This window comes from Natrix helvetica (assembly GCF_964273705.1).
Source record: "Natrix helvetica genome assembly, chromosome: 3".
In the NCBI taxonomy this organism is placed as follows: Eukaryota; Metazoa; Chordata; class Lepidosauria; order Squamata; family Natricidae; genus Natrix; species Natrix helvetica.
The window spans coordinates 88,280,031-88,305,681 of record NC_138549.1 but is presented as its reverse complement, the minus strand read 5'-3'; the positions used below and the strand labels follow the sequence as shown (position 1 = coordinate 88,305,681).

The 25,651-nt window shown below is 39.4% G+C and overlaps 1 protein-coding gene across 2 annotated transcripts; it reads left to right on the top strand.

Moving 5' to 3' along the window:
- Positions 1–444: 444 nt before the first annotated feature.
- On the top strand, positions 445–25,167 carry EPHX4 (epoxide hydrolase 4). 2 transcript variants are annotated; one of them, XM_081949143.1, is made up of 8 exons: positions 3,051–3,193; positions 4,710–4,845; positions 10,197–10,282; positions 15,553–15,710; positions 18,856–18,984; positions 21,814–21,917; positions 23,020–23,168; positions 24,236–25,167. In XM_081949143.1, exons 1-8 carry the CDS (start codon positions 3,180–3,182, stop codon positions 24,465–24,467), a joined length of 1,008 nt encoding a protein of 335 aa, XP_081805269.1. In that variant the 5' UTR covers positions 3,051–3,179; the 3' UTR covers positions 24,468–25,167. The 2 variants fall into 2 exon arrangements, with proteins under 2 accessions (XP_081805268.1, XP_081805269.1); XM_081949142.1 differs by lacking the exon at positions 4,710–4,845 and having other exon boundaries at positions 445–3,193.
- Positions 25,168–25,651: the final 484 nt, after the last annotated feature.

The following is a 25,651-nucleotide window of genomic DNA, read 5'->3' as shown; positions in this document are numbered from 1 at the left end:
ACTCTTCCTTTTTAATAGTTGTCCTGTCTGGAGGAAGGAAGGAATAAGTATAGTGGTTGCTAGGCAACAACTGCCATTCCTCTACTACCACCAAAGCTGGAGGCAGGGAATGCCAGCAACGATTAAAAGGGACTTGTGTCTACAACTACCGGCATCAGATTCAGATTTCACAATTCAGACACTCATAGAGGAATCTGGTCCCATCTAGTGGTGATCTGGATTTTTGCAGCTCAGATCTGGTAGCCCTTCTCCCATAATCTGTTGCTTATTTACTTACTTATTACTCATTTATTTATCTTCTACTTTACAGGAAGTAAATATATCCCGCTAAAATTCTGCATAGATAAAATTAAGTGAGTTCAGCTCATACAGATTAAAAAAAACACAAAGGATGCAAAGTTAATATTGGGGGGGAAACTTGCTTTAATCCCACCTTATCTCCAAGACATGATATTACCACCATACTCAAAGCAGTAAAACAGGTAGTAAGGAAAAAGAAGATTGCAATATTTTCTTCCTTCATGAAAGAAATCAAAGTAACCAGCCTATCCTTAAAGGCAAAATCCAGATTACACAGAGGCCACTTACATTTTAGATAAGCATATTGCCAACCAATTTTGTAATATATGACTAGATTGCTTGAATATATCAGAGTGTGAGGAAATACGTATGTTATATGTAGCCCTTGTTTAATGTCCATTCAGCAACTGTTCAAAGTTATGATGGCACTGAACAAAGGGTACTTGATCACAGGTCCTTGCAGTTGTGGCCATCCCAGCATCCCCACAGTCATGTAATTGCAATTTGGCCATTTGGCAGTTGGGTGATAGCTATGATGTTGCACCATTCTCACATGATCACAATTTGCAACCTTCACTGCTGGCTTCCAACCAGCAATAGGTTGCAAAGAGCAATTGTGTGACCAGGGACACTGGGACTGCAGAGGAATCACTTAAGGACGGCAACATGAATAGCCAGAACTGCCAGAACAGTCACATGACATTATGCCTTACCACCACATCCCTTTATGATGGAATTCCCAGACCCAATTACGTTTGGTAAATGAGAATTACCTGTATTTCTCATAAAAGGGGTGGATTTCTACCTCTAGTTGATCAATATATCCAGGATATTGGAGAATCAGGTACACAAACACATGAGATGCCCTGCCACTGCTTTTCACCTTTGGAATCAGGAACTAACAACCCAAGACAGTATTTTCAACCTGGTTCCCCTAAATTAAAATGGAAGTGTAATTATTGTGGCTGCAGTGATTCCTTGACACATTTGGAGGTTGAAAGGCTGCTCTTTTATTTGAATTCTTTCAATTTCTTAATTTATTTATTTTTAATTTAACACCAGTATAAAGTGGTCACAGAGTCCCTGTCCTACTTTCCAACACTACTACAGTGACTTTTTAAAAAAAAAATCATCCAACTCATCTATATTTCCTTCCAAGCTACATAATTTAAAGCTGTAGCTTTGCCCCATTTTATTCCCCTGGTTTTCAGACTTCAACAGAACGGAATAAGAGAATTTGAAGGGACTTTGGAGGTCTTGTAGTCTGACCCCGACCAAGCAGGAGACTCGCCAGACTCTGATTTGGAGCAGGTTACTGTTTGAATATAGGGAGTTGGTTCAGTTAACGTTTGGCTTGTATTAACTTATGTTTTTAGTGTACATATATGACTGTAAGCCAGCCAGAGTTACCATTTGGCATCCACTAAATTTTACATGGACATACGTACATAGATATCATGTACAAACAAGCAAACAAACAGTTTTCCTTCAATTATGTTAGCTTCTCAAAGACTGCCTGGATTAGTTCCTGCAATTTTCTTGGCAAGGAGTTTCAGAAGTAGTTTGCCATTGTCCGGTTCCTTGGGCTGAGGGAAAGTGATTGGCCCACAGTCAGTCAGCCTCGTTTTGAACCCAAGGTGGGATCAGAACTCGCTCACTCCCGATTTCCAGCCAGATGCCTTCCACCACAGTTCCCAAAGGCGTCGTGTAATGCAACGCGACTTCTGAACAACTTCAAATAAAAGTTCTTCCAGGTCCAGCCTTATCGTTAAGCTTCCACTTCACCGAACGGATGGTTTTATTCGCCGCTGCTCATTGTAACGGTTCTGGTTTAACACTCGGTAGGGCGAGCAGATCGTTCCGTCCGCGGAAAGATGATCCGAATCACCCGCTTCCTGGAACGCGCTCACGTCCGCAATTTTAATATGCAAAACGACCCCCCCCACACACACACAACCCGAACCAGACCTGAATCTCATCTAGTGACGCAGGCGCACGGAGGGCCGACCCAGAATTACGCGTTGCCCGAGGCAAAGCGACGAATTTACGCTCTTCCTTCGCAGAGCGTGGCCGTGGTACTCGACGCCAAAACTTATTGACTTTTCACCGTAACCAACGAATTACTGCGATACGCCTCGTCTGGCGGGGAATCTCGCGGTTTGGTTTGTTTGTTTTTTAAAAAAATGCCCTCTTGTCTATTCCTGATGGCATTCCCGAAATGTAACGTAAGAACGCAGATTGACGCTTTATGTGGGCGCATCGTGGAATGAGAGCGGAGAGGCGATCGGCGCGTCCGAAGAGTTTCGCCTTTCTGAGGGATCGGGTGCTCGCTTCGCGCCCGATCGATCAAGGTGACCACGGGGGCGCGACGTCGCCGTTTCCCCCCGGAGGCTTGCTCGTTAAGTGCGGCAGGCGGGTGTCCCTTCGGCGCCTTTTCCCTTTCCCTGCCGGTTTGCATGATCTGCTGTGCGCCTCCGTGCCGCCGCCGCCGCCGCGATGCTGCTGTTGATTTCGGCTTCCTCCGCGCTGTCCTCTCGCTGGCGGAGCCCATCTTGAGTTCACGGGAGGGGGAGTGAAGGCGCATCGCCGCTGCCGCCGCTTCTACTGCTGCTGCTACCGCCGCTGGAAGAGGACGAGGGCGAACGAGCTAGCGCGCGAGCGGCTTCTCCCCTGGCTGTGCATCTCCGCCAGGCTCATGGTGAGGATCAAGGCGGTGCTCTTCTGGGCTCTGGTGCACAGCTACTGTGGTCTCTGCGCCTGCATCGAGCTGCTGAAACTTTTGTGGAGCCTGGGCACCAGGCCAGGCAAGACGTTCCAGTGGCTGATCCGAGAGAACCCGCCGGGATGCCTCAGTGACCCTTCCTTGGGCACTCACTGCTATGTCCGGATCAAGGTAAATCGGAGCAAAAAAACGTCCCGACTTTTGCTTCTTGAGGCGAATGGGCCAGTTGGCTCGATCGCCTCTTATAGTTAGGCGGTGGGTTCCTGGACGCTGCTGCGTTTCTTGCTTTCTCCTTCGTTGCTACCTCTTTTTGCTGCCACTAAAAAAAAAAACCAACGCGGAAGGTAGGCTGCAGACTGAATGGAGGAGAGTCCAGTTCGCTTTGTCATGGACTGATGTGTGCTAAGTGCGTTGTTAAGAATCTCTCCCGCTGCATGTCAGGCAAGGTGAAAATCCTGGAAGAGGGGGAAGGTTGGGCCATGGGGTTGCAGGCAGCAACCTGAGTATAAATTCAGTGGTGGGAAGGCAAGGATGTGTTGGGTTACCTGGTCTTGTGAACTGGAGGATTACTGTATTCACAAACTGGCCACATCTCTCCAGAATGACCCCTTCAGCATTTGTAGAGAAACTACGTAGTCTGGCTGGGGATAGTGTTTTTCAATGTCTCAAAGGTGTTTTTTCAAATGGCAACTGTACTTCATTTTTTCCTTGAAGACGTTTCACTTCTCATCCAAGAAGCTTCTTCAGAATGGAATTGAAGATGCTTCTTGGATAAGAAACCAAACGTCTTCAAGGAAAAAGAAAGGCCGGTTGCCTTTTGAAAAGGCATCTTTGGGACAGCCGTGACCGACTGAGAATCTCTATAGATGCTTTTCAAAAGTTAAAATATATCTTCTCTCTCTTTTTTTTTTTAAAAAAAGGGAATTGAGTCCACTGATGGAGTTAAACAAGGTGTACCAGGAAGTTGATAGGATCTGCAAATATATTTATGCAGCTTTTTCAGATGTGCTTTGTAACTAGTCTTAGGACTTTAATCATGAATTAATACAAAATCTGCCTCTTGTTAAATGGACCGAGTTGTAGTACAATAATGATTCCAATTATAATAGGCAAGACAGAGGCTTTTTAAAATATTCATTTATTTATACCCCACCTTTATTATTTTTGCAACTAACTCAAGACAGGAAAATGCCCAACATACTTTCCTCCTCCTTTTTTCTCCAGAACCACCACCCTCTGAGGTAAGTTGGGCTTATTGTGACTGGTCCAAGGTCACCCTGCTGGCTCGAGTGGCTAAGGTGGGACTTGAACTCATGGTCTCCGTCTTTCTAGCCTGTTGCCTTAACCACGAGACCAACTCACTAGTGTGGGTAAATTCTTCTGCCTTGCCATTGCTGACATTTTCCCAGCAAGGAGGTGATGTCATCTAATCTCTGGCTAAATTTGAGGGAGCCTCTTGCAATGCTTGACTCCAAGGTCACCTTTACTTTGTCTTGCTTTGTGGTCCCCCACAACTTCATATCTTCTAAACACATTAAAACTACCCAACATCAGCTCAGTTATTGGTGGACTTCGAGAATGATCACTTCCCATCTCCATTCATGCTGTCATTAATCATTAACCACTGCTGTTATCCTAAAGTCTTAGCAACATCATTTCATGTTTAAAAAATGTCTAGTCACAATAGTTTTTTACTAGGAGCTGCAGAAGAAAATAGAAATGATAGAGTCAATTGCATCCAATTCACGGAGACTACCTGGAAAAGCCCTGCAGTTTCTTTGACAAGGTTTTCGGAAGTGGTTTTCCATTGCCCCTTTTCCCAGGTCAGTGAGCTGGCTTTGTGTTCTCCTACTTTCTAACCAGATGCCTTTACTGTTACACCAAACTGGCTCTATTATTCATATGCAATCATTACAATCATTAATTGTAAGAGATTAACAATAGTAGTTGGCCAGACAAAGATAATCTGGTTCCAGAAATAGGATTCTATCTTCCATGCTACAGAACTTATATGGCTGAGTCAGCACAATACAAACTGGTTAACTACACCTTAGTTTGGTGTGTTCCAGTTGCATACTTAGTTGATGATGTTTCTGGGTGTCACTTAAAGCCAGCAAACTGAGTTAATCAATGATGTGTACTGCATACCTTTACAGCTTTTGAATGGATTGAGCTACACAAAGTGTGTCTTTTTCAAGCTGAGTGTTTCTAAGATTTCTTTCAATTGTTTTTTTTAAAAATTATATATGTGATTGCCTCAGGGCAAGAAACAGATCAGAGTCACAGTCTTCGGAAATGGGGCAATCTCCACTATCTCTTTTACAGCCTGAGAAAGGATCCATTCTGAGCCTCTTTCTCCACCCATTATGCAGCTGTGGGCTGCCCCTTCTGTTATTTGACTGTCCTCTAGGCAGCAATTCTTCATCCATCTTTCGTGGCCTTTCTCATATACTATTACAGTCATACCAGTAGAAGGTAAGGGATGTTGGAAATTATCTAGTCCGTTACTTGGACAGTGCAAGAATGTACTACTATAATATTATTATAGCATCCCTGAAAGATAGCTCTCTAGCCTCTCTTTAAATGCCGTTAGCACAGGAATGGTTACCACTTTCAAGGTAATTTGTTTCATTGCTGATCAGCTCTTACCATTAGAAATAGTTTCTGATATCCAGTCAAAATCAATTTGCTATTTAAACTTTTTTTTGTTCTTTGTGACCTTCAAATATTTGAAGAAAGTTTTCAAAACCTTTGCAAGTGTTTTTTTTTCCTTTTCCAAGTTAAACATATCCTAGGCTTCCAATTGCACCTTATAGCATTTTCCTTTCAGGCCCTTATTGTCTTAAAACGGTCCTTGGTACTCTCTGGGCTTGCTTTTTTTCTTGCAGATGTTTCATTACTCAAACGAAGTAACATCATCAGTGCTAGTTTTCTCCTTGGTTGTACACATTCCAATTTGCAAATGCCCTTCCTAAACATATACGCCCAAAACTGAGAACAAGGCCGAATGGAGAAAAATGATTTCATTTAAATTAATGCGCTGAATAGATATTTTTCTCAAAATGGTGTAGTGTACTACAAATACTGATTTTGAATACTTTTTTGGAGGAGCACTGTAAAGTGAAGTCTGGGTATATTTTCATAGTAAGAATGCATTCTGTAGTTTTAAAAAGTATCCAAAACCGAATTACCTTGATATAAAATGTATTTTAACTCTTTAACTTGTGAAGCCATGATTTCTTTAACCATGGTTTATGTAATAAACCACAGCTGAATTCACACAACACATTTTGCCATAATACAATATATTTTATGTCATGTCTGACTGAGTTTGTATATACATTAAGCTGTGTTTGTTTTTCAAAACATTTTGCTGAGTTCATACAATACAATAAACCAAAACTGTAGGTTAATGCACTGAGCAAAACAGTGCTATTGTTTGCACTTGAATATGTAAATTGTATATTATATATGTATTATGGTGGTAAAAAGACTTATAGGAAATAGCTTTGTGAAGAACCACTATAAATGCTTAACAAAATGTTATTCCCTTCGTAACCCAGCAATGGGGAGCAGCTAGGATAAGGATATCTTGTTTAAAATCTCTTGAAAAGATATCTTAGTCTTAGCTGTCTAATGATTAGGTGTGGTAATTACAGTTCTATACTATAATTGTAACCCAAACTTCAGCTTGCCATATGAACGAAGCAGAAGCCAGCTGCCGAGATATCTTGCAATTATCCAGAGCAAAAACCTAGGAGACATTTTTGCATTGCATCTGGATGGTAGTCTCTCACAGCTGTCTGATGTCAGCATGCAATGAATAGAAGCTCTTAAGATAATTGTTAACAGACAAGAATTCACAGTGCCCAGTTGGTGTCCTTATTAGCAGCCTCAGCAGATAACTTGTTTGTTTGAACTGAAAGAGTATGAAAAATAACCCTGCAAGCTGAGTGAGACAGCAGCTTTTTGAGCAGCCCTGTGGTCCATAAAAAGCATCCAGAGAAGGAACCATGTTTATCCACAGCAGCAGATTGTGGTAGTTTAAAAACTATGACAGTAACCCTTGGATTTCAAGGGACTTTTGATGTAATGGGCCAGGTTTCTGTCCAGACATGCCCCCCACCCCAAATAATGGACAGATGCATTTGAGGAAGTCCAGATGAGGTAAATTAATCTACATTAATTTTACATTAAGGTCTCATCATTCATAGCTATTAGTATCCCTTGCATAATGGCACTATTGCACAAAAGCTACAAATTACATCCTTCAGGTTGATACAGTGTAATTAGGTAACTCCCATCATGATGTCATTATGCAAAGGGCATACATTGGGCGGTTTGTGATTTAATGGTCATGCAGAAGAAATGGGAATCTCCTCTCCCATCAAGTGATGTTTTCCATCCAGGTTTCACTACATGTTTATTATAGCACAGCGTGCATGGCCTACAGCTAACTTTATCCAGTACCTGGAATGTTACGGTGACATTGGGATAAATTAACTTCAGGAAATGGAGGCAATTGAGTCTCTTACGAACTGTAGCTATTCACAAAACAAATTTGGGATAATAACCCCGACAACCCTTATGGATTTCCTGGAATAGCGGTAACCAAGATTCACTATATTTGCCTTGCTGACAGATTCTTTAAAGAACCACTACCAAAGGATCAAACATATTTTTCTGCAAACATTTCACTTCACATTTTTACAAGGTTTTCACACTGCAATAATTCAGAAGGGAAGTTGGCTTACAGTATTTGAAGGAAATAGATTGGTATTTGGAGGTTTCCTGAGACGTGTCAAATCAGTTGGATTTGGGGAGTGGCATTGTCTCCTTTCTTTGGTCTTCCTCACCTATTGGTTCTGGGTACCAGATAGAATAGAAAAAATCTTGTGTTTATGAGGTAAGAAATACATATCTCATATTAAGCTGTAGCTTATGTTACTAAGGTCTTTTATTTATTTATTTAATTAATTTTATTTTTAGCTTTTTTTCCAGAAGTGATATTCAGCAGGTTCTGACCAGTTCTGGAGAACCGGTAGCGGAGATTTTGAGTAGTTTGAAGAAGCGGTAAATCCCACCTCTGACTGGCCCTGCCTCCATCTATTCTCTGCCTCCTGAGTCCCAGCTGATCGAGAGGAAATGGGGATTTTGCAGTAACCTTCCCCTGGAGTGGGGAGGGAATGAAGATTTTATAGTATCCTTCCTCTGGAGTGGGGTGGGAGTGGAAATTTACAGTATCCTTCCCCTTCCATGCCCACCAAGCCATGCCATACTCACCAAGCCACGCCACAAAACCAGTAGTAAAAACAATTTGAATCCCACCACTGGTTTTTTCCCCTAAGATTTTATTTATGTAGACATGGCATACCCATCTTTCCTGTGAAAGCTCAGTGCAAATTATATGAGGATCTCGCCCATTCTTCGCTCGTCAACAACCCTGTAAGATGGCTGGATTTAGGAAAGTAACTGGCCCACAGTAAACCCACTATGGCTGATCAGAAACTTAAAACTAGGATTACCCCATCTAAGCCCACAGCTGATTACAAAACACATGACATCATTTGCAATCTCCTGGCACCCTAGATTTATATTTGATCACAAAAAAACCTGATTTCTGCAGGTTCCCCCACTCCTCTAAAATAAGGGTCCAGAGAGGAGCAAGGATACTCTTATGAGACACGATACCACCATTTCTATCCTTAAAATCCCATGTAAACCCTCAAAAACAGCCCAAAATTGGGCTGCTGAAATGTGGCCATTTTACTGCTGAATTTCAGTGATGGAATGTTGTTTTCTTCCTCTTAATTTCTATTTTCTCTCTCCCTGTGCAGTTATGTGTTGGCACTCACTATAGTATTATTTAAACTTTTGGGTCTCCTGAGCGTTTATTTGCTCTTGTGTGCTGCTCAGAGTCATTCAGATGAAGGCATTTGGTGAATGCTGTAAAATAAATAAGAGTCCAGATTTGAGGATGCGTAGATGGGGTATATAGATCAGAATTAATACATGTTTTGTGAAATAAGTGACAGCTCACAAAAGCTGCTTCTATAGAATATGTGTCAGTCTTTTTCATGCCACAGATCTTCTTGTTGCCTTTGTGAGAAGCCAATATTGTTGCTGTTGCAGCATCCTACTGAATAGTTAATCACAGATGCGTTTAATTTTGCAGAGATCTCGTTACAGAATGCTAGAGGGCAGTGTTTGCAAAATATTGTCACTGGTACCCATTTGCTCTCTTTTTCCCACAGCGCTTTTGCAATCTGCCTTTCTATTTAAACCAGTTCCTCTAATCTGGTTGGTGCAAAGTCACAATATAGCAGTCAACCCTGAAATGGGTTTCTGCTCATTTACTCTCTGGAGGTACTTTGATAAATTTCTACAAGAACTTATTTGTGGGAGCAGCACTTGGGCTCATTAAACTAACTGCGGAGTATCTCCTTTAGATGCAGCAGGGACAAATATTGTCACAAGTATACTAAATCTGTTGTGTCACTCCAATGTCCTTTGTATTATAAATATCTATATGTATTTAGATCTGTATGAGCTGTAATTTAGATGAAAGGGCATCATTTAAGAAGGTAACTGCTTAGAGTAACAATAAACCAATACCAGATACTGCAGCTCAAATTGCACGCATACAGACACAGACTGAGAACAAAATACATTTAAGGTCTTAAATCAGGGGTGTCAAAATCACATCGTCACAGTGGCATCAGGTGATGTATTGCAATTTTTCCCCCCCTCCTAAATTGGGCGTGGACGTGGCCAGCATGTGACACATCTGGCCTGCAGGCCGTGAGTTTAACAGCCCTAGTCTTAATGATACAGGAAATGCTTGATCCATTGGCATGCTACTTGATTACTAATGCTGCCAGTCTAGTTTTTGTTACTGTTTTTCTCCATGATTATAAATATATAAATATTATATAAAAGATAAAGGTTTCCCTGTCTAGTCATGTCCAAATCTACTCGCATTTGTATGCTTTCAAACTGCTAGGTGGACAGGAGCTGAGACAGGAACGGGAGCCATTGCCAGCACTCGGGTCTCAAACCTGGACTGTCAGTTTTCCAGCTGACAAGCTCAGCGTCTTTAATCACTGAGCCTTCGCAACTCCTAAGTATTATATATAAATGTAAAAATGCAATGTGTCTTCCATTCCCTTTTCAGGATTCTGGGCTGAGATTCCACTATGTAGCTGCTGGAGAGAGGGGTAAACCTCTTATGCTGCTGCTTCATGGCTTTCCAGAATTCTGGTAAATTCCCTGCTTTCTTATTCTAATTGATATGACTTGTGTTTCTACTTTTGTGTACTGGATCAATAATCCTGTTTTCAACTGGGGATCCTGCTCCATTGCATGACTGGAAAACAACACCCACCCACCTCACTGCTGTTTATCTAACCAATTTAATGGCATGGAATGCTTTTAGTCACACGGTTAATATAAATAGAACTGTTATGTTGCTTCAGCACACCTTTGTACCGACAACATTAAAATAATTTAGAAAGTTAAAGAGGACATACAATAATTATAGGGAAATCATAGCATATAATGCTCCTGCTGAAAGCACAGTATATGTGTAGTTATTAGATTTTTTTTAGAAGTTCCCATTACTGAAATTACAAGATTAAGTAATTACCTTTTAAGAGGATATAACCCTGGAAGAAATTCTTCATTTTTAGATGAAGTAATCTAAAACTAAATTAGTTTTGCAACAGCAACCTGTATATGTAACAAGATTTAAAAGCTAATGTTCCAAGACTAAATTTAGGGCAAGCTAAATAACCAGCAAATTTGCAGAAGATGTGAAGATGAAAATTAACTGTTTACTATTGCTTATAACTATTCTACAATGTACATAACAAGAGCAGTAGACTCAATCCTCTGCTCAGTTTATACATAATACGTAGGGGTCGTAGGGCTGGGCAAATCCTTCAAAACTGGGTGCTTCAGAATATGTGGGAGCCTGCTTGAAGCAACTCACTCTGAATTTCTAAAGCCATTGTGTCTTTTTCCAAGCTGAGGTGTTCCTTTGAACTGGGGTTTCTCACTGTCTCTAGACGTGTGTGTATTCTCTGCCACTTGACTTCACTGTGAAAAAAATCTGCAGCTACCGCAGGAACAATCGAAAGCAATTTTCAAGGCAGCTCCACAAAACTGTAAGAACTTGTTCCTGTGTGTTCTGAAACCTCTTTTGGAGAATATGCACAGTTCTCGTAGGGAAAAAATCTTATTAAAGCAGTGCTAATGGAGCTCTTGCATTAGGATTATCTAGCAGGGCCCTGAGTTAGAAGTGCGTTATTCAGTTCCAAGGAAGCAAAGGGGGGGGGGGGGATTCCACTAGGATGCCTTCATTATGGGATATTCTTCCTGAAGAAATTCTCTTGGCACCTACATTTAAATATTACTTTACTGCTTTATACTTATATTTACATTAGGATATGAATTTTTGATGAGACGAAAGCCAGCATGGGACTATTTTAGATACATAAACAAATCACAGAATAAAGGCAGGCTGAGAGAAAGCTCTTGGCTCAGTTTCTCTGTATCATGCTGTAAAGAATGTTACTCAGACCTCATGATTGTGCCTGTAGGAAAAAAAATTCATTTTCTGGTGCTGTTCATATTTCACCCAGGCTGAGACTTAAGTAGCTTACTATATGGCATTTGTATTCCCAGCAGTAGTCATGTCACTGGGAAAACATATGACTTCAGTATAAATGTGTATTCTGTATATCAAGATTCTGCACTAAAACTATATTGATGATAATAATACACTGATATTGAAGATGCCAATATTGAGCAAGAGTTGATTTCCAGAAATAGCACCCTTGGGTATTCATGAAGCAATTTCTCCTTGAGAAAGCAAAAGCATTCCTAAAAGATACTTCTAGAATATTGTTCTATTCACCATGGTAACCAAGAAAACAACACTTTGGACACACACTGTATATTATCTGTGTTCCCTCAAGTCTCCAACATTTGCTAGAATATGAGTCTATTGCCACACAAAGAACAGTATCAGATTCCAGACACATCTTCAGAGTGGATCTACTGTTGTTGGGAAAGTTCCAGAAATCTCCACATTCTGCAATCTAGTCATATTAAACACTTGTGGGCTTGGGATTTCTTTAGCTATTGCATGATGGAGTATAAAACATGTCTGATGGCCTCACACCCCATACGCCTAGTTAAGAGATTGGGATAGGAGAGCCTGAATTTATCAGTGGGGATAGTTAAGAAATATTTATCTTGTTACAAAGAGATTTGCACAAAAGTATTAAGTATCTACAGAGAAAAACACGCTACTCAGTACTATCTCTAGGTTACAATATTATATACATAAAAGTGAATAGGTTGTGAGAGATACCGACGTATTTCTTATATCCTTGATATATATAAAGCCCAACATTTTTTATTTGTGCTCTTCCTATAGCCTTGTTCGATTGTGATCATACTACTAAACGAGGACAGCATAACTATTCATTAATAGTTAATAAAAATTGTAAATAAATAATTAAGCGATGCATCTATCTTTTGTTTATGCAATTCATTTCTCAGTAGATTTTCTATTTTGTAATACAGAGATTTTCCCGAGTATACAAGTGATAAAAACGCTCCAACAGTTTTGATCTTCATAGAATCAGAAGGGCACAGTACACTGTGGCATTTAGATTCAGTCCACCAATCAAATCATTCTCCAACTGAACTCATACAGTAAAAAGTCCTTTTCTGGGTGATTGATTTCACCTTGACCACTAGGACATTTTCCCGTAACAGTCAATCAGAAATTTCTTTCATTGGAAAAAGGACAGCTGAAATTGACTGAATAATGTTAAATATAATCTTAGAAAGTGTGAGCTGAAGTTAATTAGTTTCACATTTGATATATTCCATTGATTGCAGTATGTGAACATGTTACTCTTTTGTTTTCCTCCTGAAAAAGATAATTCTCTTCCCAACAAAATGCTTGAGACCTAATATTTCTGGCCTAGATATTTGCTTTTTGTCCATTGTTGTTGTTGTTTTGAAAGGAAGAAAGATAAAGAAAACAGCTATCTTTGCATTTTACTGCTGTCCCTCTTTCAAGATCCCCAGGGCTACTGAAAGCCATTAATACCTCAGCACTTAGCCATCTTTATGGCTATATTTATTTATATGATTCAGAGAGTTCATGAGAGTAGTTTGGGGGCAGGGAACTATTAGTCCAGAAAGAATATCCTTCAAAAGGAATTCGAGTCTTAGATGAATAGATCTCCCTTAATTATATTTAATTGTATATGCTTCAATGCAGGGGTGAAATCAACTTACCTTCGCTACCGGTTCATAAATGTGAGTGCACGCACTTGCGCATGGCCTTCCACGCATGCGCAGAGAGTCAGAAACGGAACATGATGACGTCTGGGTGGGCGGGCGGAGCCTCCCACCACCACCGCTACTGGTTCGCCTGAACCGGATAGAACCAGCTGAATTGCAATGAAAGTGAAAGTAACCTAGAACTAAGGAGAAATTTCCTGACAGTTAGAACAATTAATCAATGGAATAATTTGACTTCAGAAGTTGTGAATACTCCAACATTGGAAGTTTTTAAGAAGAAATTGGACAACCATTTGTCTGAAATGGTATAGGGCCGGGATGGCGAACCTATGGCACGCGGAGCCATTTGTTAGGGCGCGCAAGGCGTTGCCCTGTCAGCTGGCCAGCGCACATGCACGCGCTGGCCAGCTGACTTTGACCTTCTTTTGAGGCCATTTTTTGCTCTCCCCAAGCTCCAGAGGCTTTATAGGAGCCTGGGGAGGGCGAAAACAGCCTCCCCCGCTCCCCTGGAGGCCCTCTGGAGGCTTCAGGAGCTTTCCTGAAGCCTCCGAAGCACAAAAAAATGGCCCTATGGGCAAACAGAGGCTGTTCTTTGTCCTCCGGAGGCCTCAGGGGAGCCTCCTGAAGGTCCCTGAAGGCTCTGGAGGACTAAAAACGGCCCTATGTGACTTCCGGTTTCCTCATAGGGTCGTTTTTTGCCCTCCAGAGCCTTCAGGGAAGCTTCTGGAAGGCCCCTGAAGGCTCCAGAGGGCAAAAACCAGCCCTACAAGCAAACCGGAAGTCTGTTCCTAAACTTCCGGTTTGCCTGTAGGGCCAGTTTTTTGTGCTCCCCAGGGCCTCTGGGCGGTGGGGGAGGTTGTTTTGCCTTCCCCGGGCTCCTATAAAGCCTCTGGAGCCTGGGGAGGGAGAAAAAAGCATGCCAAAAATGGGAGGGGAGCACTGGTCATGCGCACATGTGCGCTGTGGTTGTGCACATTGCATTATGAGTGTGGCACGCCCGTGCACAACCCCCCTGCGCTCCCCCCCCACTTTTGGCAGGTGAGCCAAAAAAGGTTCGCCATCACTGGTATAGGTTTTTTTTTGCCAAAGCAGAGGGTTGTATTAGTAGACCTCCAAGGTCCCTTCCAACTCTGTTACAGGTAGTCCACGACTTACAATTGTTAAGTGCTAACAAAATTTATGTTGCTAAGTGAGAAATTTGTTAAGTGAGTTTTGCTCCATTTTATAACTTTTCTCGCCCCATTTGTTAAGTGAATCTCTGCAATTGTTAAATTAGTTGTAAAGTGAATCTGGCTTTCCCATTGACTTTGCTCGTCAAAAGGTCACAAAAGGTGATCACATGTTCCCGGGACACTGCAACCGTCATAATTATGAACTAGTTTTCAAGCACCTGAGTGTAAATCATGTGACCATGGTGACGCTGCAATGCTCATAGGTGCGAACAAAATGATCATAAGTCACTCTTTTCAGTGCCATTGTAACTTTGAATGGTCACTAAACAAACTGTTGTAAGTCGAGGACTACCTATATTCTGTTCTGTTCTGATTGGAAAATGAAGTATCATACCTGAGCCTTCAGGTACAATGGCAGTATTAAAACTGCACAAATGAAATAATGTTCATTGGATGATAAAATGCTGTATCATTGCAATATTTATTTTGTATACAGGGAATATATTAGAAGCACATCTGCAGCTAGTGCTAAATCAACCAACCCTGCTAAAGTAACCAAGCCCTGTGAAAGCTGCTTTGATCAACTTAAAAGTTCTCTTTTTTTGGTTGCCAAATTGGTTTCAGCTTGCTTCTCTCTGGTGTTCCAATTAGTAATATGTATGCATTAAAAACTAGAAAGAGATGTGTAGGTATTAGTTTAATAGATTCATGCTGGGTATAATCAGGTCATAGTGATTTATTCAACAAGACCTAATTTTTGAAACTTTGGTTTAGTTTATGTATGAAATGGACCATGATTTCATCACATTCAGCTAAACTTTGACAGTGACAATTATTACAAGAAAGCATCAAGTAATTCAGGTTTTTACAGTTTCATTCTGTTCTGATTTTACAAGGGTTTTATATCTTTTCAATTTTATTAATCAGTGCAAATGGTCTTATTGTCTTCAGTTTTATGGTTTCATTTTGTGCTTCCTTATATGAATTGCTTTTGCAGTCAGAACAGTTATGAAGCAAAACCTTCTTTTTTATTAGGTACTCTTGGCGACATCAAATGCGTGAATTTAAGAGTGAATATCGAGTTGTGGCCTTGGATTTGAGAGGTTATGGAGAAACAGATGCTCCCGCCCACCGAGAGAATTACAAGCTGGATTGTCTGATTACAGATATAAAGGATGTCTTGGAATTTCTTGGTGTGTGAATAGCAGCCCTGCTGCCCAATTTATAATAACCCTGGAAAAGGGACTAGCTAAATGATAATATATTTCCTTTAACAAAATCTTTTTTGAGGTGATTGTTGATGTGTATGTATATAGCATATATTATTTTCTTTCTGTAAATTTAGTTCCTATAATTTATTGTTTCTTTTTTTTTAATTTTGGGGATTTTTAATTGATTTTATATATCTAGAGCTCAGATGCCAATGCTTAAATTGGGTGCAGAATGGTCTTTCCAGATAAGGAAGCTCCAGAGTTTAAACCAGTCATGCTGTGTGAATTGGATAATTGTGATGTAGACTGAAAGGATAGACAATTTTATTTTCCTTCCAATTTGCTATCTTCTTGAAAATAAGCTCTAGCATTTTGGGCTGAGGGGAAAAGCCAAATATCACCTCATTACTTCTTCCCACCATAGGGAAGTTCTGCTGGATTCTGGTTTTCTCCCCAAAGGATGAAGCTCCCCCCCCCCCCCCCCGGTAAAAAGTTAGATTTAATGCAAATTAATCTCTTGTTAGCTAAAAACAAAACAAAAAGATTCTGATGGTTTTTGCTAATTGGAATGCAAATTAGGGGAAATACTTATAATACAGTAATTATATTTATTTATGGTCAGATTCTCATTTAATGAAACTTCAAACTTTAGGATAATATTCTCATTGAGCACATTCATAGATTTAGTAAGTTATAAGTTCAGCGTGATATAATTGTTTTTGTATACTAGCTACACGGACAGCTATTCCTTTCACACAGAAACAATGTAAACTAGAGCATTTCTCCAAGCGCTTAAATGTTCAGTCGGTGCACAAATGCATATCCACCATGTTAGTTTCTTTGATGATAAACCATATTAGAAAAAATAAAAAAGAATGAGAAGTTGATGTTAGGGCAGGAGATAATAGAAAACATAAGGAAACCAACAAAGGATAAAACTAAAGGTTTATCATCATGTACTATTAACCATGGCAAGAAGATGCTCTTCTTAAAAGTCAGATTTGCATGGGCACCTTTGATTTATTCCTTGCCGACCAACTTAAATTGTTATACAACTGTCCTGGATTTAAAGTAATGTTTTTCATTCTTCTTCTGCGATATATTTTGCCATATACATATCTACAGTGCTTCATTGATGCTGCTGCTGATAGGATTTGCCCAGGTGCTATTCATCATCTGAGGCTTAGGGACTTTGGCTGCCCATCACCTACTTTGGTCAATTGAAATGTCCACATAATATATTTTAGTAAGATAGTAAGGTATATATTAGCTTAACTGTACCTATGCACATATAAAATTTCCTCTTAATTTTAAGATAAGTAGTAGTTAGTTTTGACATATTTTGGGTCAGGTCCAAACTCCAGTTATATCAAGTATGCTCATGCTATTTTATTCAAGTGAGTAATCTTAGTTTAAAGACTATCTATGACAGGGTGTCAAACTCAATTTCATTGAGGGTAGCATCTGGACTGTGGTTTACCTCTGGAGGTTGGGTGAGCATGGCTGACTGGGTGGGTATGGCCAACTGGGTTTTGGCTCTCTGTGAAGTTCCCAGAAGATGACCTAATTAATTTACGAGCCTCGAGACAAAGTTCAAAAGAAATCCAATCATTTATTAGGATCAACATTCTGGTGTGGACTCCGGTGGAGCCAAAACTGCTTTCGCTTAATTGCGTTTGAACTTTACCCCTGTATCCCCTCCCTTCTGTCCTGCGTCATAACTCATATTCTCCAACTAGGCTGTAGACATGAAATCCGACTCTGGCTGAAGGCATGCATGGAATTTCCCCTTCCATGCCAGCCTGATAATAGTCATGGCAACACTTTAGAAGTTGACATGGGCGTGGCCAGCTTGACACCACTCACTGGGCATTGCCAACTGGGTAGGTATGGCCAGCTTGACATCACTCCCCAAACTGCTGGCATATTTCCTCTTTGCATTGGGTAGACCACACTGGCCCGATGTTTCCTCTTCGCATTGGGTGGACTGTGCCAAAGCGATGTGGGCTGCCTCCTTACATTTTCCAGGATGGCCCCCTGGGCTGGATCCGACCACATCACAGGGCAGATCCAGCCTGACGGCCTTGGGGTTGACACCCCTGATCTACGAAGTCAACATGTTAAAAATCAGATGTTTTGACATACACAGAACATTTTATTGAGATAAGCATAGTTTAAGACACATATTAGACGCCTGAATATTCCTAATATCTTTAACCATTAAGTCAGCAGATCTGAAATCATGGGAGATAATAATTTTGAAGATGTTTTAAATAAAAGGCTATTAACAAACTACTACAATATATTTATTTTTAAAAGATGCAGTTAAATCTCACTACAAACATACCACATCTATACCTACAGTCCCATAAAATAAATGGCTTTGGAAAACTTAGATTTAATCAAAGAAGGGTATTTTTTTAATCATATGGAAGATTGAAAAAATATAATGCTAGAGAGTCAGAGGCAAACAAGAAATGAATGATGGCATATACACTCTTCATGTACTACTTCTGCAGCCCGAAAGAGTTATAATGTATTATTTCTTCAATTAATATCATTAATGATCCTATAAATTTCGACAAAATATAATTGTCCAAACAATATAACATGCTCCAAAGTGTCATTGGATTTGTATTGTTTAAGCAATATTCAAAGGATCATCTCAAACATTTTTTCTGACTAAATCGTCTAATTATGATCATGACTGAATTAGATCATCATAAACCAGTGGGTTGTAGCCTACTCATTATATGAGTAAATACTAATTAGCATTAATTCATTGTTTTCTTCTTAGTTTTTTTGCAAACCATTTTTAAAATCAACTGGTAAAGTAGAATTATAAATATTCTTGGGTTACAAAGGTTGAAAGTAGAAATTTAAGGCACATTAGAAAACACATTGAAATTTCCCACCTTGTTCTTGCTAGGCTGTTAACTATGATTCTTGAAAAGTTTATTAATAGGTCACCTACGTCTGGTGGTGTAAATCATTTGCCAAAGGAGAAAAATGTGAGATATTGTTTGCAAGTATACTGCAAAATCCACTGTCGTTTCCTTTGATGTGATAATTTATTTGCGTGGAACTGTTGATAAACATCTGTCAAAAATCTATTTTTAAACAACAGGATACAGCAAGTGTGTGCTGATTGGTCACGACTGGGGTGGAATGATTGCTTGGCTAGTTGCTATTTGTTATCCAGAAATGGTGACAAAGCTCATTGTTGTGAATTTTCCGCATCCCTCCGTTTTTACAGGTGAGTTTAAAAGAAAAGCTGCAGCATTAAGAAATTCTGTTCAAATATTTCTAAAAAATAGCAGCTTGTATTTGGCCATCATCTTCATTTATATATGTCCTACATTTACTTCAAGTAGCTTAAATTGTAGAGCTGAGAGAATTATTAGGCCAAAATCACTAATGTAAAGTTATGTGGCAATTTGAAGTTACATCTGTCTGGCCCTAATATAACAATTATAAATAGGAAATTGTTTGGTTTAGCAAACTGGAGCAAAATAAACAGAAATGAAATATACAGGACGTATATATATTGCTTTATCTCATACTTGCTTGAATGTGTTGAAAAACTGACAAAAGATCTTGTTTGTTTGGAAAAATTACAGAGCTGTACTTTGGTTTCTCCAAGTTATGTTTTTCCTGATTAGTAGCTGTGTATTCTGTATTTGTATTTATGTATAAATCAGTGGTGGAATTCAAAAAATTTAGTTCCAGTTCTATGGCTGGTACCAGTGGCTTGGTAGGCGTGCCATGGCTTGATGAGCGTGGCTTGGTGGGCATGGCAGGGCAAGGATACTGTAAAATCTCCATTCCCTCCCCACTCCAGGAGAAGGTTACTGCAAAATCCCTATTTCCTCCCGATCAGCTGGCACTTGGGAGGCAGAGATTAGATGGGGGCGGGGCCAGTCAGGTGGTATTTACTGGTTCTCTGAACTACTCAAACTTTTCACTACCGGTTCTCCAGAACTGGTCAGAACCTGCTGAATACCACCTCTGGTATAAATGTTCAACTATATGTTGGGGGGGGGGGGATGTGTGAGTATAAATGTATCAAAGATGACTTCCTCCCAGATGTGCCAGGACTGAATACTGATGGAGAATTTGGGGAACTGTCCTCCAAACACATCTGGAAGGCACCAAATCAGGGAAATTGTTTTAAGACCTATGAATCCTATTACCAACTTTGGGTTCTCCCAGATCTCATAGTTGTTTTTCTAGGGAAAAAAGGAGGCAGTAATACTGAAAATAAGTAAATGTGGGAGTATGTATAATATAAAAATATTCATAGACAGACAGGCAGTTAAATCTAACTATTTACATGGCTCCATTGTTTTGACTTTTTTCTGCTTCTTCTATCAGTTTGATGTTATAATCTATGTTTCCCAACGTTGATGCCTGTCAATAGTCCTCAGCTCCAAAATTCTTAGGAATGGTGACACTGATTGGAAAATTCTTACATCAAAGTTCATGGATCTGAAAGTGTCCCCCAGAGAAATCTGGTTTAAATTGTGGGCCTATTAGCTATTTTTTTCAATTCACAGGAACATCTATAGAACACAGCTATGGAACTTAGTTCCTGAGGGATGTGGCATGTCACACCCCTCCCTTATCTCTCAAATAGCAAAATTTCCCCAAATGTAATTGCAATCTATTATTTCTTCCAACTTATCATAACGTTGAAAACAAATTATGGAAAGACACTTGGGACTCTGTCCACTTATCCGTCAGCAGTATAACTTTAAAAACTGAATAGAACAGGACCAAGTTTGATATAATGCATAAAGTCTGCAAAAGAAACATTGAATGCAAAAATGGGCCATATACTACTTAGGAATGTAGGGTAAAATATTCCAGAAAAAAAATCCCAATGCTTCCCTATCAAAGAGGTATTTGAGCAGCAGTCGAGAATAGTTAAATAGGATTATTTAACTATTATTTATCCAGATTAAGAATTTATATTTTTCTCTCAACCCATTTTTGATTCTTCTTATTTCCTCATCACGTTTATCTTCATTACCAGTTCCTTAAAAAAGAGATGTTTTTGCTAGGGATAATTAGAGGAATGTTTACAAAGGAAATCAATTATATCATAATTCATATACTGACAGCAGCAAGAATGGCATCCGCCCCAAATTGGAAAATAGACGGCATACCCTACGAAAACATGATATTTTTTTTAAAATGGACTGCGCGGAAATGGTTCAATTAACTCTCAAACTGCAAGATAAAGAAGAAAAAGAATGCTATACAGTATGGGACAAATGGTATCAGTGGTTAGAGAATAGGAATAATGAATGGAAGTAAAATATTGATATTTGTAAATATTAGATTATAGGAGTTATAAATGTAAAGAGGAAGTCGCAAATGAAAAATGAATGGAAAGTATGTAAGATGCTAAACAAAAGTGGATATACCGGTGTCTTAGGAATGGGAAGAATGGATGTTGAATTTGGTTTTTGTTTTTGTAAAAAACTTAATAAAAATTACGTTTAAAAAAAAAAAGACCAGTGCAGGATCTAGTCAGTGATGGGTTTCTACCGGTTCACACAGGTTCTACCGAACTGGTAGCTCTGCTTTCAAGCAGAGAGCGAACCGGTTCTCTATTGCTTTGAAAGTGGGCCTGCCCGCCTGCCTTTGGGTTATACCTATCGTTATTTCAGTTTCTGAAGCCCGGTTGATCAGGGGCAGCACATTGAATTGCCACTCCTCAACTGTTTTCCTTGCTTTCCGAACAAGTTTCTTTCAAGTGCAAACATGTGCGAACAAGTTTCTTTCAAGTGTGCATGCTCACGCAGCGAACCGGTAGGAACCCACCACTGATCTCAGTGTGTTAAATTAAAACACACACATTTTAGCTCTTTTTGCTTCTCTAAAAAGAAAGATATTTGACATAAGAATTGAGTAATAGTAATAATAAGATGCACTGAATAGAATTGGATTTATATCTTGGTAAATTTGTACAAAATTGAGCTACTCCTATTAAGAATACCTTATTTGAAAAGATTAGTATAACGGAAGATAACCCAAAGATCATAGTTTCTCATTTTTAATTCATGGTTTTCTTTTTAAGAATTCATTGTGCGACATCCATCACAGATGATTAAATCTGCCAACTACTATTTCTTCCAAATGCCATGGTTTCCGGAACTTATATTCTCAATAAATGATTTTAAGGTGAGCATATTTAGAGAATGGGTGACTTTCCATGTTCCCATGCACTATTGAAGGAAAAGCATGCAGATATGAAAAGTGTGCTTTTAATATTTAACAGTCATTAAAATATTGGAGTTAAAATGCATACCTTAAATATTTGTTTTGTGATATGTGGGTTTAAGAATACTTCGGGTGCACATAGCTGAATTTGCTGTTCTTTTATTTGAGAATACGTTTGACTAAATAAGTAACTCAGAAGTCCATACTCTCTCTGTCCTCTGAATTACTACAGCATGTTCTACATGAGTCTTCGCTTGAAGGGGGAAAGGGGTGCTACAAGCAGATGCGCCAGAATGTAGACAGGCAAAAAATCAATCGTTTTTAGCTTCTTGCTGGTTTCCCCACTGACATTGTTGTGGGAAGCTAGCATGAACACATAACTGTGAGATGCTGTGACAGTCAGAACTCTAAAGACTATTCTTAAATCCCCCTTGTTCAGTGACATTGTAACTTTGAACCATCACTGAATGAGTAGTCACAATCTGAGGCCTATCTGTACTTACAACAGTTTTAATGTGAAACTTTAGTAACTATCAATGAAGCTTCTAATTCTACTTCTAGTACTGACTGAGAAAATCCTGACAATTTCCTCTGGAGCTGCAGATTGTTTCCTGCTGGCATGGATTCTTGCTTTGTCCTGGTTCCTCCTCATCCATCCTTCCTGGTGGACCTAAGAGATTATTTTGTCCTTTCTCCACACATTTTTTTTTCTTTGCAACCAAACAAATACAATGAGATTAGGATTAAGAGGACAAACAATACTGACACTCTCTCTTTGGCTAATTGGAGAGGGCACTCCTGAACTACCATAGATTCCACAGCAATCAAGATTCCTGTGGGCAGCACAAGTGCAATTTTGAGGGTTTGGGTTGAAACCAGCTTCTGCGTGGAAATGCCCCTTTTTTCCCCTAAAGGCAATGTATTTCTGCAAATTTTGAAAATCTGTCAAACCTGCTGATATCTTTCCTTTGTGGGGTTACACTTGGATTACGTTACACTCAACCCTGAATCATTTGGGGCAGCTTTTAAAATCTTGTATTTATTTGCTTATGTATCGATACAGGTGTTGAAAAACATCTTTACCAGCCATTCTAGTAGAATTGGAAAGAAAAGCTGTGGGTTAACAACGGAAGACATTGAAGCTTATCTTTATGTATTTTCCCAACCAGGAGCACTAACTGGTCCGATTAATCACTATCGAAATTTTTTCAGGTCAGTTCCTCTTCCTACATCAAGCAAATAAATCTGGCATATTTTTCATCAATACATTGTTGCCTTCAAGACTTTCTGGATTTTGATGATACACAATAATATAAGTAAGAGCTATAATCATGTTCTCTGGGCTTTAAATGCAGCATGCCATCTTGCAGCAGCCAAGTCAATGCATGTAGGTTTACAAGTCTGAACTAAGTATGATAGTACCTTCCCCAAAGGTGCTTTTTCAAGAGGCAACTGCCACAGCCTCTTGCAACCCTCTGCCAATGAAAACGGAGCTCTGTTTTCGCTGGCAGAGGATTGTAGGAGGTTGTGGCAGCCAAAAACAGAGCTTGGGAGCCCATTTTCACTAGCAGAGCGCTCGGGCTATCACAGGCGCCCCTGACACGAGTGACGTTGAGCTGGCCCTCCCCCGGAGGTCAAACACAGCCCTGATGTGGCCCTCAATGAAATAGTTTGATACCCCTGCATTAAGGTAGTCCTTGTTTAGTGACCACAATGGGGACTTGCAGTTAGTAAGCAAAGCAGTTGCTAAGTGAAACCATTATTGTGCTTATGATCTTACTTCGTTTTCCTCTCCTTTACGTATCTGTAGAGGTTATAAATACAAGGATTGGTCATAAAATTACTTTCTCGCCACTGAAGTCACTCAGATAATCACTGTACAAGGCAGGCCCTAAATGAGGACTACCTATATATTAAAAGCTGCTGTATTTTTGCATAAGGCATTAAACATTAATTGCGCATGTGTTCTGATGTAACTTCTATACAGCTTAATGGAATCTTCTTAATATTACTGATTTCATATACAGCTAAAGGGCAAAATACTTTCTGCTAAAAGTAAAAGTAAATTTTTCAGATCAGCAACTAATTCTAATATACATAGGTCTGAACCAGATCTATTATGTGCATTAATTAGTGTCCCTGGAGAGGGATTTGTTTGAGAACAATAAGAATGCAAGTGCACACCTGCATCCATTTTAGCTACAAATGGAAACTTGTGTTTTATAACTAAATTGAACTTTTTTTCTCATCATTTTTTAAAAAATATTTTCTTTTTAAAGTTGTCTGCCGCTGCAGCATAATGAAGTCACCATGCCAACTCTATTGGTATGGGGAGAAAAAGATCCTTTTATGGAAGTTGAGATGGCAGAAATCACAAGAATGTATGTAAAAAATCAGTTTCGGCTTACTGTTTTGTCTGAAGCCAGCCATTGGCTCCAAGAAGATCAGCCCGACATCGTGAACAAGTTGATATGGACTTTTCTGAAAGAAGAGTCAAGAAAAAGAGAGTAACTCTTTTGACAGCACAACTGAAATTTTAAAAGATCAAAGTTCAGTGTAATGAGGGCCACATTAATGGCAAAATGTTACATTGAACTCTGCTAGAGAAGATATTTTCAATGTACTGTATATATTGATGCCAATATTCTTACCAGGGTGGTGTAAGACTATGTAACATTAATGTTGGTTTTACCTGTATTGTGTATTTTGCACATGGAACACTTGCCTTAAAATGTTTGTGCTTGTACAGTAAGGAACTCATAGAAAGTTGCTTAGTTTTGGTTACTTACTTGCTTTAAGATGTGTGGTGCCTTTTATGAATTTATAATTATCTCAGTGCAGGGGTACCAGTTGTAAAAGAAACAATTATTGGTAAAATGATCAATTTTCATTCTACTGGTTGGAATTTTTTTAACTATATTTTTATCATTAAAAATGTTAATAGATCTTTTGATCTAAAGTATATATAATATTAGAAGTCTAAAAATGTTTGGGCACACCGGAAATCAATCAGATATAATCATTAAAAAATTGATTGCTTCATGTGCAGTGGTGTAAATTTTAAAAAAAAATGTGTGCACAAAGTATTTTAAAAACTAAAATAGAAAATGAAGAACCACAATCATGACTTGTATATTCTACTCTCGTTCTAATAAACCGCAACTGGCATTGTGCCCTGTATCTTTTGATTATGAGATTTCTGTATGCATGACAGAAGAGGTGGACATTACCAACCAATAAACAATTACTGAGGGATGTGGTGGCTCAGTGGCTAAGATGCTGAGCTTGTCGATTAGAAAGGTTGGCAGTTCGGCAGTTTGAATCCCTAGCACCACAGAACGGAGTGAGCTTCCATTACTTGTCCCAGCTTCTGCCAACCTAGCAGTTTGAAAGCATGTAAAAATGCAAGGAAAAAAATAGGAACCACCTTTGTTGGAAAGGTAACAGCATTCCATGTGCCTTCGGCGTTTAGTCATGCTGGCCACATGACCACGGAGACGTCTTTGGACAGTGCTGGCTCTTCAGTTTTGAAACGGAAATGAACACCGCCCCTAGAGTCAGGAATGACTAGCACATTTGTATAAGAGGAACCTTTACCTTTACACAATTACTAGGTTTATCTGAATGGTCACTACCACAATAACTAACTTATCACATTTATTGCTACCACTTTGTCTTTTAAAAAATAAATAAAT